General features: G+C 36.5%; 1 protein-coding gene across 1 annotated transcript in view; it reads left to right on the top strand.

The window, feature by feature from the left end:
* The window catches only part of CD2AP (CD2-associated protein), a 241,900-nt gene that overhangs the window by 71,533 nt on the left and 154,320 nt on the right, over positions 1–16,047 (top strand). Inside the window, exons 6-9 of the mRNA XM_006882125.1 lie at positions 6,138–6,325; positions 7,797–7,875; positions 8,250–8,344; positions 12,505–12,609. Coding sequence (XP_006882187.1) covers positions 6,138–6,325; positions 7,797–7,875; positions 8,250–8,344; positions 12,505–12,609 — 467 coding nt within the window. The remainder of the gene's footprint in view (positions 1–6,137; positions 6,326–7,796; positions 7,876–8,249; positions 8,345–12,504; positions 12,610–16,047) is intronic.

Below are 16,047 nucleotides of genomic sequence, written 5' to 3'. Positions count from 1 at the left end.
ACAGGACAGAGCGGAGTTTAGGGCTGTTGTACATAGGGTCGCTATGAGTCGCAGGCGACTCGACGGCACATAACAACAACAACAACAACAGCAGCACAACTCAAAGGCACTGATTCTTCTATCATCCATAGTCATTATTCAGTAATATGTAGCAAGTAATTGAAAAGACCTTATCTTAAAACAGATGCACATTAGTCTTTAAACTGACATCCTTACCCTTCAGCACTTTAGAGAGGTTCTGACAGTAGATTTTCCTCAAGTAGTATGTCTTGATTTCTTGACAGTTGGTATCAAGGATGTTCTTTGTGGATCCAAAGATGAAATTGTTGTTAATTTCACTCTTTATCATGATCCTGCCTATTGGCCCAGTAGTGAGGATATTTGTTTTCTTGATGTTGAGATATAATCTATATTGAAGACTATAATCTTTGATCTTTTGCAGCAAGTGTTTTGAGTTTTCCTCACTTTCAGCAAGCAGGGTTGCGTCATAACAAGTTACTTATGAGTCTTCTACTGATCGTGATGCCACATTCTTCTATATGAAGTCCACTTTTCATATTTGTTCAGCATACAGATTGAATACAGATGGAGAAAGGATACAGCCATGATCTACTACACCTTCCTTTTTTTTTTTTTTTTTTTTAGTTTTTATTATTTTTGTGTGCGTGTACCGTCAAATCAGATCTGACTGGTACAGGAGGATATTGCGCCTCCTTTTCCGGCAGAGCGTCTGGTGGATTCGAACCGTGTTCCTCTGGGATTGCAGTACAGTTTCTTGTCACTAGGCCACCAGAGCTCCCCCCACCTTTCTTGATTTTAAACTGTTCAGTGTTCCCTTGCTCTGTTCATACAGTAGATATAGGTTTCGCATGACTACATTTTAAGTGTTCTGAGATTCTTCTTAATTCTCTGTGTTAACCATAATTTATTGTGATACACACAGTAAAGATGCCTTTGCCTAGACAGTAAATCACAGAAAGACATTCTGCTGATACTCTTTGTTTTCAGCCAAGATTCATCTGGTATCAGCAGTGATAGTCCTGGTGCCACAGCATCTTCTAAATTCTGCTTGGATTTCTAGCAGTTTTCTGTTGATGTATTATTCTAACCATTTTTAAATGATCTTCGGTAAGATTTTGCTCACGTGTGATATAAGTAATATTCAGTAATGTCTATATTCTGTTGGTTCACCACAAGGAGGACTGGTAGTTGGAAAATAAGACATGACCTTGGTGATGGAAATGAGGCTGGAGATCACATGATAGAATTTTGTACCATAAAAAGTCAGAATAACAGCAACTATACACATAACTCTCACATCATCAAATACACAGAGATCAAATTGATTACAAGTAGTAGAAAAGACCATCAGTTTTTCATAAGCAAACTGAAAAAGTCCAGCTGAAGAAAATGAAACACAGACTGTGAGAAAGAACTACAGTTTATCCCACTTGAATTAAAAAAAACATTGAACTTTAATGACCAAAGGTCACATGAGTGTTTGGATGATCTAGGATTTCATTGATGAAGAAAGCAAAAGTTTGCACAAAGACAGGAAAGAGAGCAAATACAAAATTGGATGTGAGAAAACAGCAAAGTGTAATGACACACACACACACACACACACACACACACACAAACACACACCCCCACCCCCACCCCTAGAACTTGGCTGGCATTTCTCAAGCTGAAAGAATTGAAAACCTTTCAAGCCTCAACTTGTAATGCTGAAGGATTATGTAGCAGAGTGTTGAATGGTGCAGGAAGCATAAAAAAATATGGAAGGAATATGCAGAATTATTGTACCAAAAACAGTTTGTTGACAACAATTTTAGGAATGTATGTAGTGAAGGAAGTCATAAAAGACTCAGTGAATTGACAGAATTCCAGTTGAGATGTGTTAGTAAACCAAGTACAGCTCTCTAGGTTCTTGAGTAATTTGTGTCAAAAAAAAATTGGAAGATAGCTACCTGGCTAACTAACTGGAAGAGATCCATATTGGTTCTCATTTCAAAAAAAGGCAAAGGGATCACTGGTGGTGTAGTCTGTGGCTAGGTGCAGTATGAACTAACAACAACAAAAAAAAAAGGTGAGGCAGTGGAAAGTGGGCATTATCTAACAATATAAGCAACATTTTGCTGAAAGATTAAAAAACCAAACTGGGGCGATATATCAATAAGAAACTGCAAGAAATTCATGCCATATTCACACTAGGTCCTTTCCCACTTATGCACCATCCTTACATGATTTGCTATGTGTAAGCTCGTTGTTGTTGTAGGGCTGTCCAAGCGTGATCTTTCTCAGTATGATGTCCTTTGTCAAGGAAGGCCCCTCCTGACATCATGTGCAGACTATGTGAGACGAAGTCTCACTGTCTTTGCTTTTAAGAATACTATAGGGGGAGTGGGGCGAATTATTGTATGAATACTTTTTCTAAGACAGATTTGTTCTTTTTGGCAATCAGTGATCTGATAAGTATATTTTCTTACTGTACTCCTCACCTTAAATGGGAAGAATTTCTTGGATTTTTTTAAATGATTGGCCCTGCAACTTTGTAGTATAATTTTTGGAACCTTTTAAAATAAGAAAATTTTGGAAAATCTTTTTCACTTAAAAAAGGTACTATTAAGGTGATTGTTGTTAGGAGCCCTTGAGTTACTGTGCCTCATAGTGACCCTATGAACTACAGATCTGAACTTTATTCTATATCATCCCCACAATCTCTGCCATACATGAACCCATTCTTAAAATCATTGTATCAGTCCATGTTGTTGAGGGTCTTTTTCTCTTTCTTGGATCTTCTACTGTTTACTTATGGTATCTTTTACCAAGGACGAGAACCTCATGACAACATGCCCAGAAAGTGTCTGAACCAAAATCCCTCCATCCTGGTCTCTGCACTCTATTTGCACCTCCTCCAAGGCAGATTTGTTCTTTCTTGAGATACTTAGTACTCTTTCCCAACATCATAGTTCAAATGCACTTGACTTTTCTTTAATAATTCTTAATCATTATTCAACTTTCAGATGTATAAGAAGGAATAGAAAAGACCATGACTGTCAGGCACATCTTAATCCTTAAATTGACATCCTTACTCTTTAGCGCTTTGGAGAGGTCCTTGATGGCAAGTTTTCCCAGTTTAACATCTATATTTCTTGACTGTTAAGATGATCATTATGAATCCAAATAAAATGAAACTGTTGACAACAATCCATCTTGATGTTACATATTGATCTAAAAATGGAAATTTTTATTTTCTTCATAGGAGATGTAGTCTTTGATTTTCTGCAGCAAGTGCTTCAAATTGTCCACACTTATATCAAGCAAGTTCTGTCATCTACTTAGTGCTGGTTGTTGAGTCCTCCTGCAGTCTTGATGCCACGTTTTTCCTTCTATAGTCTAGCACTATATGGATTAGAAACTAGTTTCTACATTCTTGCTAAGTAGCTAGGATTCTTTTTTACAGACGTAAGTTTGCCTAACTTCTTGATCTTAGATAAGGTGGTAGCTCATAAATTTTCCCATGAGATATTCATAGACTCACACTTGTAAAAAAGAATTCTTGCTGTACAGCAATTTGGAAAAAACTTTCTTACTCTTATAGTGTTAAATTTTCTTTAATAAATATTTCTTGTTACATTCCTGCTTTATAGTAATATTTTAAACTGCTTTATCCTCTTATTAAAATGAAAACTCTGACCTTAGATAGCTAATTTCTTTAAAGGAAAATTTGTTCATATTCTCAACTTTTATATTTATTAATTTTCTCTAACTTTGACATGATTTGAATCATGTAACATTTTAAAAATACTATATTTTGTTAAGTTTAAGGTGAAAGTTCCTTACTTTCAGCCAGGATCCATCTGACATCAGCAGTGATAACCATGGTGCCAAAGCCTCTTCTAAATTGTGCTTGAACTTCTGGTAGTTCCCTATCTATGTACTGTTCTGGTTGTTTTTGAATGATTTTCAGCGTATTCTGCTTGCATGTGATGTTAATGATATCGTTTGATAGTTCGCACATTCAGTTGGATCACCTTTCTTGAGAATGGGAACAAATACTGGGGCTCTTCTAATCCATTGGCCAGTTTTTTTCCAAATTTCCTGGCATAGGCTACATCTGTTATAGCAAGAAGTCAGTGTTAATTGCAAGAAGTCAATTGGTATTCTATCAATTTCTGGCCATTTTTTTTTCTGCCAGTAACTTCAATACAGATAGATTCTCCTTCCTCCTTAGGGGTATCATTGCTAATGTCACATGGATCCTGGCTGAAATTAAGGAATACGAGGAGAATGTCTGTTTGTGCTTTATTGACTATGCAAAGGCATTTAACTGTTTGGATCTTAACAAGTTGTGGCTGACATTGAGAAGAACGGAAATCCCAGAGCACTTGATTGTGCTCATATGGAACCTATACCTGGACCAGGAGTCTGTTTGCGAACAGAGCAGGGAAACATTGCATAGTTTAAAATTGAGAAGGGAGTATGTCAGGATTGCATTCTCTTTTCATACCTATTCAATCTGTATGCTGAGCAAATTATCCAAGAAGCTGGACCCTATGAAGACAGTTGTGGTATCAGGATTGGAGACTGATCAATAACCTGTATTATGCAGACGACACAACCTTCCTTGCTGAAAGTGAGGAGGACTTGAAACACTTGTTGCCGAAGATCAAGGAATGCAGCCTTCTGTAAGATTACATCTTAATGTCAAGAAAACAAAGATTCTTAACCACTGGACTGATAGTCAGCATCATGATGGGTATAGAGTAGATTGAAATTGTCAACAGCTTTATCTTGCTTGGATCTACAATTAACACTGTTAATGTGAGCAGTCATGATATAAAGAGACACATTACACTGGGAAAATCTGCAGTTAGGGACTTCTCCAAATTATTGAGGAGTAACGATTTAATGATCAGATTAATGTGTATCCGATTGAGGTCATAGTCTTTCTCATTACTTGTTATATACATCTGAGAGCTGGACAGTGAATAAAGATGAAAGGAAAAGAATTGATGCCTTTGAGCTGTTGTGTTGGAGAAGCGCTGAGCATCCCTTGGACGGCCAAGAAAACAGATATGTCTTGGAGATGGTGCAGCCGGAGTGCTCTTTAGAAGCAAGAATTATGAGGCTTCACCTCACATACTTTGGACATATTGCTAAGAGGGGTTATTTCTTGGAGAAGGACATGATGCCGGGAAGGGTAGAAGGTTGACAAAGGAGAGAAAGAACCTCAACCAGGTGGATTGACAAGATGATGGCTGCAGTGGGCACTTGTGTGTCAGGAAATGTGAGGATGGTTCGGGATAGAACAGGGTTCTATGACATAGGGTCACTGTGAGTCATACTTGATGTGATGGCACCTAACAACAACAAAGTGAAAGTTTACAATGCATATGAGGTTTCCATTTAATAATTTCTACCTGTATTATAGTCATACTGTTTACATTTTTCACAATGTGTCATTGCTTAGTTTCCAGTGTAGCATTTTCATGACTGTAACTCTAATGTCCTTTTACTTTCTCGTTTTATCCTGAGAGTAATTTTTAAGCTTTGGGCTCTTAAGTATGAATTTTTAAGAAGGGACTCATTGATCATGTTTGGTACACATTAGATTATGAACCAGTTTATTTTGAAAAGTATCTCAGGGTAACAATCTTGGCAAGTCTTGTGGTATCATCTGATTTAGTAACCCAAGACTTTTTGGAATTAGAGGGTTTTTTCCTAAACTTTTCCTCCATTCTATCAGGATTTGTCAATTGTGGCTTTGATCAGAATATTTGCTAGTGGTATGTATCATATTACTTTAAAAATAGTTACTAGGTATTATTTCTTTAGTGCTTGAACTGTTTTCTTAGTCAAAGAGTTGTAAATTTTGATGTTTTCTTGTAAAGGACTTTGTAGTAGAAGATCTTTTTCATTTCTTACTAATTTATTGTTAATGCGTTAGACAATAACCAATCAATAGAAAATTATTATTCTTAATCTTTGGGTTTTTTTATATTTGACTATTGAAGTAATTCTTTTTATTATGAATTTTTAAGTATGAGCTAAAGAATTAGCTTTTTGGGGAAGAATTTGTTAAGATTTTTGTAATTCTGTATGTCATTCTTCAAAAACGAACTATTTTTCAGAAACTATTTTAACCGGGCCTACCTCACCCTTACCCTCTCAGGGTAATGGGACCGAAACAGCAACTGGACCAATCGCACAGCCAAAGAAAATTCGAGGAATTGGATTTGGAGATATTTTTAAAGAAGGCTCTGTGAAACTCAGGACAAGAACATCAAGTAATGAAATAGAAGAGAAAAAAACTGAAAAGGTATTAAAATGAATTTTACTTAGATGGCTTTATTTTATTGATTCTTAAGCATATTTTAGAAATATGAAAGAATGAAACAGTGACATTTCCTTTTTTAAGATGCTTAATACTTTGTGAAAGCAATTGTCAGGTGACTTGGTTTTCTTCTCAAATTTACTGTTTCAAAATGTTTCTTTTTAGATCTTAAAATATCTGAGTGCTTTTTTTCCCTGGGACTTTTTGGAAATTTTAACACTTGTTAATCACATTATAAATATAGATGTAAATATCTTTTTTTTGCTCTTTTAAGCCAGCATATGTTATCTGTCTGTTTATATGTATCTATAGTTTGAAGATGACCTAAAGTTGGTCTTTTTAAGTTTCACAGTTAAGAAGTAAGCATACTTTTCTTCTGGATTGATAACATTTATTGACTTTTATTAGGTTTGAAATTTATAGTACATTTACAGTAGGAAAATAGGCAGAGTGCAGTTAATAGTATAATCAATACAACAAAATATAGTGTATATGAGTTATTAAATAGAAAAACCATTTCCTCTGTAAACTTGCACTCAAATGAAATAAAATGTCAAAATTTTTACTAATTTTTCTCTCGGAAAAGAAGAATTGTATTTTTCATTAGCATTCCACTTGCATTATATAAGAATAAAAGTGTATATATAAAAGGTTTAATATTGACTGAGTTTAAAGTAAACCTTTAAGGTTTTGCTTTATGTAAAAAGTATCTACGGTCTGTAGTTTACATAGGAAGTTTTAGTGACATTGTCTGCATGGAGTTCCACTGCTAACCCAAAGGCTCCACCTCACTGGTGATTCAGAATCATTGGTTACTCCTTGGGAGAGAGTGGGAAATCTTCTGTGTGATTTACAGCCTCATAAACCCAATGAGAGTCAACTGTGAATCATTTCTGACTTGAAGGCAAGAAGTTTTGTTGTTTTTGTTGTTATGTGCCTTCAAGTCACCGGCAACTCAACAGCGACTCCTTTGTACAACAGCTCCGAGCCTCAGGATAGTTCTTGAGCCAACCTTATTGTCTCTGACAAACCTACTTCTACTACCCCAGTCACTAAGTCAGCCCATTTCATCGAGCGTCTTCCTCTCGTTCTGTCCCTCCACCCTCCCAAACATGATGCCCCTCTCCAAGGACTCGTCCTTCCCTTGCAACATGCCCAGAGTATGTCAAATGAAACTTCAGAATCCTTGCCTCCAAGGAATAGCCTGCTTTCACCCTCTCTAGGACAAACCTGTTTTGCTCTCCTGACAGACCATGTTATAGTCAATACTTCTCTTTAGCACCACAGCTCAAAGGCATCAATTCAGTAGTCTCCAACATATCATTAGGATGATGTATAGGGCAAGGTTCAGATGTGCTGTTCATAGGGTTGCTTTGAGTTTTAGGTGACTTATAACACCTAACAACAACAACATCCTCTTTACTCAAATAGTTGATATGGTTTTTTTCTATTCTAGCCCTTACTCATACAGTCAATGGGCTCCAAAATGCAGAGTGTGGAGTTAACAAAAACTGACACTGAAGGTAAAATTAAAGGTATGTTTTTACATAAAATTTTCTCATTTGGAATATAGGTGTATCCTCAAATTTATGAATAAATTTGTTGAAGGTATTTGTTACCTTGTTCTGTTTGATAATAGTAATTCTACCTGCTACACCATGAAGATGATTTTGGTATTTTCTATTCACTGATAGATCCCTCTGTGGTTGCAGTTATGCCTGGAACACAGTACATATAATAAACATTTTAATGAATGATTAATTCAATTATTATTTTATTTGTTATTGGCTGAAATACTAAAATTTAAGATTGTAAATTCTTAAGTATTTGCTAGTGCATATTACTTAGAAGAGGTATAGTAAGTATTTATTTAATGAATCAGTTATATTATTTGCATTCTTTATTTTAGTTAAGGAGTACTGCAAAACATTATTTGCCTATGATGGAACTAATGAAGACGAACTTAGTTTTAAAGAAGGGGAGATAATCCTTTTGATAAGTAAGGTAAGGAAAATGGATTCAGGTTTTAATACTTTATTCATAAGAATAGTTTAAATTTTATACTGGTTTACTCACAAAGTTTATTATTTTTCACACTGAATCTTTCCCATGTCCTTTACCCATCCCTCCCTCTACTTATTAAATTGTACAACCCTATAATTAACCCCATCTTCATTCCTCTAATCCCTCCTTCCTCTCTTGGATCATAAGAATATTTTTGTGAATTCTTATCATATCCTGAAACATAAGTTTTAGGGAATTGAGACTTTTTTTTATCCCCTTTCTCTCTCTGAGTTTCTATGTCCTGAGGACATGACATCTGGGAAGTTTCCACAAAATTTTCTCCTGAGTAAATTTTTACTGTTGTTCTGTAGAATGGGAATCCCAGAGCACTTGATTTGTGCTTATGTGGACCAGAAGGCAGTCATCAGAACAGAGCAGGGAAACAGCATATGACTCAAAATCAGGAACAATGTACACCAGGGTGTATCCTATCTCCGTATCTTTTCAATCGATATGCAGAATAGATCATCTGGGAGGCTGGGCTCATTGAAGAGGAATGTCGCATCAGGATTGTAAGAAGATTCCTCAATAACCTGCGTTATGTAGATGACACAACCTTACTTGCTGAAACTGAGGAGGACCTGAAGCATTTGCTGCAGAAGGTCAAGGATTGCAGACTTCAATATAGATTGAAACTCAAAATCAAGAAAAGAAAGATTCTTGCCATTACTCCAATTGGCAGCATTATAGACGGTGAAGTGATTGAGATTGTTAACAGCTTTAGTTTGCCTGGTTCCACAATCATCACTCTTGGTACCAGCCTCCAGGAAATCAAAAGACAAATTTCATTGGCAAAGTAGGCTGTCAGGGACCTCTCTAGCATATTAAAGAGCAGTGATGTCAGTCTGGAGACTTAGATGCACCTGATGTAGTGTGTGATCTTTGAAGTTACATGCTATGCATCAGAAAGCTGGACAGTGACTAGAGATGTAGAAAGAGAATTGATGCTTTGAGTTGCGATGCTGGTGAAGAATATTGAATATACTATGAACTGACAGGAGAATAAACAGGTTTTTCCTGGAGAGGATTAAACCAGGCTGCTCCTTGGATGCAAGAATTCTGAGGTTTTGTCTGACATACTTTGGATATGTTGTAAGGAGCAAGCAGTCTTGAAAGAGATATCATGCTTGGGAGAGTAGAGGGACAGCACAAGAAAGAAAGACCCTCAGTGAGATGGATTGACTGGTGTAATAGGACTAGGTGTGTCAGAGACAGAAATATTAGCTCAGGATAGAGAATGGTTTAGAGTTGCTATACATAGGGTCTCACTGTGTTGCCAGTGACTCGATGGTACAAAACAACAACAATGTACAAGGAGTTCTTGTTTCTATCCTACTCCTGTTTGTCTTGTCCCCTTACACAGGTTTCTGTTCACTTTACATGCCATTCCTATTCTCTTTATTTTCCCCATCTCTTTGGAGGCTTATTAATATTAATAAAAGGAAAAGAAGGGGAAAAGTAGAACAAGGTAAAAACATTGATCAGTATGTAAATGTTTATGGCTTTTTTAATATTATGAAAATAGTGAAGCTATTTTAAAGAGTATGGTAGATTCATTTAGAATTAATTCTAAAACCAAACAAGCTTAGTGATATGAGTTGATGGAGGGAACGTTAGATAGAATTTTTTATATTTTTTTAATTTTGTGTCCGTGTACCATCAAATCAGATCTGACTGATACAGGAGAAGATTGTCCCTTCTTCCCCGGCAGAGCATCTGGTGGATTTGAACTGTGCGCCTCTGGGATTGTCGTTGCAGCTCCTTGCCACTAGGCCACCAGAGCTCCCCAGAATCTTAATATATAAATGTTTTGATTTTGCTGTAATTTTGAAGAAAATTTTTTAAATATCCGTTCATTCATTGTTGCACTTTACTCCCTGTCCCCTCCCCACTCCCTCCACTTCACTCTTCACTTTGAAAAGTAAAAGAAAAATTCTTTCATTGTTGTATACAGTCCCTCTCCCCAGGTCCACTCCACTATGCATCCTTCATTCAGAACTCCTGTCATGACAGTAATACCTTATTTATATCCCTTTAAACAGTATATCCGTTTTAAACAGTTCTCTCCCTCTATTGTTTAAATACAGTATACATTATTTATTCCCACTTTTCCTAAATTGTCCCCAACCCCGATGTCTGTCCTGTTTTACAACAGTGGCACTATGCTTATTTGTCCTTTTGTGACTGAGAGATTTCATTCAGCATAATGTCCTCCAGAGTCACCCATTTTGTATAATATTTCACGAGTTCCTTGATTTTCAGTGAAGCATAGTATTCCATTGTGTGAATATACCACAGCTTCTCTATCCATTTGTTTATTGATGGGCACTTGGGTTGTTTCCAACTCTTTGCTTTTGTGAGCTAAACAGCAGTAAACATGGGTGTGCATATGTATATGCTTGAGTGGCAGTTATGGTTTCTTTAGGGTATATTCCGAGTAGTGGAATTGCTGGGTCAAATGATATTTCTATTTGCAAATTTCTGAGAAAGCACCATACAGCTTTCCATAATGGTTGCACAGTTTTATACTCCCACCAACAGTGCATAAAGGGTACCAGTTTCTCCACAACCTCGCCAGTATTTGTTGTTTGCTATTCTTTTGAATTTTGCTAATCTTAATGGTGTGAGATTATATCTCATAGTGTTTTGATATGCATCTCTCTTAGAGCTAGAGATTTTGAGCACTTATTCATGTATTTATATGTATCCTGTGCCCATTTTTCAATTGGGCTTTTTACCTTTATCTTGTTTTGGTTGAAGGCAATTTTTTAAACATTTTTCATGTTATAAGATTATTTAGGGTATAGAATTTTGTTTAAAAACTTATTTTTCTGATTTTTTTGGCTGTGTTTTGAGTGAAATTTTAAAAAGCAAATTTTTCATTTATCATTCGTGTATATTTTATTCTGTAGTGTTAATTTTAGTACTAAACATATAATTACATTTTAGCCTCCTCTTCGCTCTAATTCTGATTTTCCTAAATTTTTTTATACCTCTTCTCTGTTTTCCCTTTCTTTAGTGATACTGTGCTGATCATTCCTAATTATTATATATTGCTCTTTCTTTTACCTCTCCTAATATGTCCCTATTCTTACTGTAAGTAAATTTTTCTTTGAGGTGAGTTCTTCTTTGTTGTTGTTTTGTTGGTTTTTTTGCAATAGTGGCCTTATATGAATGATTTTAAGAGTGGTCTTACTTTTATACTTTTCTGAGTAATTTATCTTATTCAATATGATTTCCTCTATAGTCTACCGTGCAATGCAGTATTTCACAAATTTTTCATTTTTTTTTTTGTGGTTGTACCATTTTTTTAAAAATTTATTATTAATCTCAATGAAAATTTACAGAGACTTTGGATCTCCATTCAAGTTTTTCATTGTTTTTTTAGGGTTCTTTAGTCCTCTATTGTGTGATTGTATTCTAGCTTTGCCATTTGTTTTTTTATGGACACTAAACTTATTTATATTTGCTCCTATGAATAATGCAGTGAACATAGATACACATACTGTCCATCCATTTTGCAGCTCTTATAGGTCATATAATTTTTTTATGTCATAGATTTTTAAAAATTCACTCACTTTGAAGTGCTGTCACCAAATTTTTCATGCAAGAGTATGAATTAGAATGGAATTAAAGATGATTTTATTTCCTTGTAAAGCAATTGTATAGTACTGATTTTTTTGCATATAAAATATTAAAGTATTAAATCAGCTACATTTGGAAATAATTTCTTTCCTGCCTGCCTTCCTTTCTTTGTCCGCACCTTCTCTCTCTCTTCTCTTCTTTCCGTTCTATTTACTTTTGTCCCCAACTCCTGTGCTCCCCTGCTGTCCCTTCCATCGGATTCCCCACGTACCTGTTGAGACTCTTTAAACTTTGAAGACTAAATTAAAATTATTTGAGTTATTTTTTAAAAAATGAAATTTTGTACTTTTTCCTTGAAATAATATATGTGTAGACCATTTTGCTTAACCTGTAAGTGATTTTTTTCTTTGTTTTTATAAAATAATGAAAGTCCTTTTTTTTGCTATTTTTGTAGTAATTTTCTCCATTTAAAGTTAATTTCTGTTGTTTTAATTATTCTTTGTTTTATTTTTTAGGAGACTGGAGAACCTGGCTGGTGGAAGGGTGAACTTAAAGGTAAAGAAGGAGTGTTTCCAGACAATTTTGCTGTTGTGATAAATGAACAAGATAAGGAATTTCCAGTAAGTGTTTGCGAATAATGTCAATTCCGTAAAGAATTAAAGTTTCCTCTTTTTAAGAACCAGGGTTATTTTAGGGGCTTTTTAAAATTTATTTTTCATTTTTATAGAATAATTTTTAGGACAAAGTTCCAAATTTATATCTTCCACAGTTACACGATTCCTAGTAACATAAAAGAAAGGTTTGGTTCTGTGGTTTGTCTCTCAGTGCAGATTATTCTGACACTCTGCTTCTGTAGTAAAGCCAAGAAATCTCTATAGAATCGTTTTATCAGAGTGTTATGAGTCAAAATCAACATTATAGAAATATTAAACTTGTAAGGAGAGGTCTGATCTACTTAGAGGTTTAATATTTCTATATCACTTTTTAAAGTAATATTGACTCATTTATCAATGATCCTTTGCTTTTCTACAATGGGATCTCTCCTTTTTCCTATTTCAAAAAACTCATTGTTTTTGAGTTGGAACTGATTCATAGCTAGCCCTCAGCAAAGTAGTACGAGGGTGAAATCACAAGGGAGGAGATTGTTTATTTTTCCTCCCTTGGAGCCACTGGAGAATTTGAACACCCTTCTTTAGGTTAGCATTGTAATTCCCTGTGAACGACAGCGGTAGAGCTCCTTATTCATGTTAGAGGGATCAAATTTAGTTTTTAAGCAGAGAGAAATATTGGATACATATTGCAAGAAAAACTACCATATTTTCTAATGCCAATGCAAGACTCTCTAGCTTTTACATTTAGTTAATTACTGTGGGTTATGTTGTGGAGACTTGGGCTTTCTTGGGGTTTTGTTTTGGTAGAATATATGTGCTGAATTTTGATTCAGCCTTGTCATCCAGCAGCTTTGCTTTTATCCTTAATTAATTTTTCTTCTGTTGGATATTTTGAAATTGTTATTGTTAGGTGCCATCAAGTACTGCGACTCATGCAAGCCCGTGTACGATAGCTCTGAAGCCTGCCCTCTCATGAGCCAGTATCACTACCTCTGACACACCTACCCCCATTATTCCATTTAGTATATCAATCCATCTCATCCTAAGTCTTACTCTCCTTCACTGTCCCTCCACCCTTCTAAGCATGAGGTCATTCTATAAGGACTGGTCTTTCCTGGCCATATGCCCTTGGTTTCACCCTTTCCAGGGCAGATCTGTTCGTTCTCTTGGTGATCTGTGGTATGTTCAGTCCTCTTCTCCAGCACCATAACTCAACACTGATTCTTCTTCTCTCATCCTTAGTCATAGTCCAGCTCTCTGATACATAGCAAGTAATTAATTGCAAAGACCATGGCCTGGATAGGGCACACCTTAGTCTCTAGACTGACGTTGTTGTTAGATGCTGTCGAGTAGCTTGTGACGCATAGCGACCCTATGTACAACAGCCCTAAACTCTGCTCTGTCCTGTGCCAGTCGCACTGTCTCTGACACTACTATCCCAGTCACTGAATCAACCCACCTCATAGAGGGCCTTCCCCTCCTGCGCTGTCCCTCCACCCTCCCAAGCATGATGTCCTTCTCCAAGGACCAGTCTCTCCTCACAACATGTCCAAAGTATGTTAGATGGAGCCTCAGAATCCTTGTCTCCAAGGAGTCACCCGGTTTAACCCTTTCCAGGATGAATCTCTGTTTTCCTAGCAGTCCATGGTATTCTCAGTACTCTTGTCCAGCACCACAGCTCAAAGGCATCAATTCTCCTTCTGTCCTCCTTGGTCATTGTCCAACTCTCTGATGCATAACAAGTGATTGCGAAGACCATGGCCTGTATCAGATGCACCTTAGTCTCCAGAGAGACTCCATTGTTCTTCAGTACTTTGGAGAGGTCCCTAACAGCAGACTTTCCCATGGCAATGCACCTTTTAATTTCCTGGCTACTGGTGCCGAGAGTGTTGACTGTGGAGCCAAGCAAACTAAAGCTATGAACAATCTCAATCTCTTCATCATCCATCCTGATGCTGCCAATTGGTCCAGTGGTGAGAATCTGTCTTTTTGACATTGAGCCTCAATCCATATTGGAGGCTGCAGTCCTTGACCCTCTGCAGCAGGTGCTTCAGGTCCTTCTCAGTTTCAGCAAGCAGGGTTGTGTCATCTGCATAGTGCAGATTGTTGATGAATCTTCCACCAATCCTGACACCACACTTCTCCTCATAGAGCCCAGCCTCCTGGATAATCTGTTCTGTCTGTATACAGGTTGAAAAGGTATGGAGACAGGACACATCCCTGGAGTATGCCCTTCCCAGTTTTGAACCATGCAGTGTTTCCTTGCTCTGTTCTGACGACTGCCTCTTGGTTCAAGTATAGGTTTCTCATTGGCACAATTAAATGTTCTGGGATTCCCATTCTTCTCAGAGTCAGCCACAGTTTGTTATGATCCACACAGTCGAATGCCTTTGCATAATCAATGAAACACAGATAGACATTCCTCTGCTATTCCCTGCTTTCAGCTAAGATCCACCTAACATAAGCTACAATATCCCTAGTACCATGACCCCTTCTAAATCCAGCCTGGACTTCTGACAGTTCTCTGCTGATGTGCTGTTCCAGTCATTTTTGGATAATCTTCAGTAAAATCTTGCTTGCATGTGAAATCAGTGAGATTGTTCTGTAGTTTCCACACTCTGTTGGGTCACCTTTCTTTGGGATGGGAACAAATATAAATCTCTTCCAGTTAGTTGGCCAAGTGGTTTTTCTCCAGATTTCTTGGCACAACTTGGTGAGCACGTCAAGGGTAGCATCTATTAGTTGAAATATGTCAGTTGGTATACCATCTATTCTTGGGGCCTTATATTTTGCTATTTCCTTCAAAGCAGCCTGAACGTTTTCATTTATTACCATAGGCTTTTGCTCATATGTTGTTTTATGAAATTCTTTGTGTCTTCCAATTCCTTTCGATACAGTGACTCAGTGTATTCTTTTCATCTTCTTTTAATACTTCTTGTATCATTTAATATTCCTCCTAAAGCATCCGTGATTATAGCAACTCGAGGTTTGAATTTATTCCTCAGTTCCTTGAGCTTAAGAAATGCTGAGCAAGTAGAGCTCTTTAGTAGTGCAGACTAGATTCGTTAATGAGTTACTCTAGTTTTTTGTTTTTTTAAAATGCACTCAAATTTGAATTTTTCAATTTCTCCTTTTTTCTCTCTCCCGAGCACCTATTGAAAAAAGGTAAAATGGTGCTTAATGAAGTCATACCAGTTTTCTTCCTGCAAAGTTAATTTTTACTCATAATGACCATATGAGACAAAGTAGAACTGCCCCAGAGGACATTCAAAGCTGTAATCGTTACGGAAGTATACTGCCACATCTTTCACCATTGGAACACTAGTTGGATTTAAACTACCAACCTCCAGTTAACAGCTGAGCGTTTAAGGCCTTTGAAATGGTGCTTAAAAATAGAAAGTCTTTGATTAGCTAAGAAATTACAGGTCATTCTCGCAAATGAGATTT

The sequence above is a fragment of the Elephantulus edwardii genome, unplaced genomic scaffold (genome assembly GCF_000299155.1).
Source record: "Elephantulus edwardii isolate Elephantulus edwardi_28Jun2011 unplaced genomic scaffold, EleEdw1.0 scaffold00017, whole genome shotgun sequence".
NCBI classification, from domain to species: Eukaryota; Metazoa; Chordata; class Mammalia; order Macroscelidea; family Macroscelididae; genus Elephantulus; species Elephantulus edwardii.
Note: the sequence above shows the minus strand (reverse complement) of the source record. Positions and strands in the feature narration are given on the sequence as shown.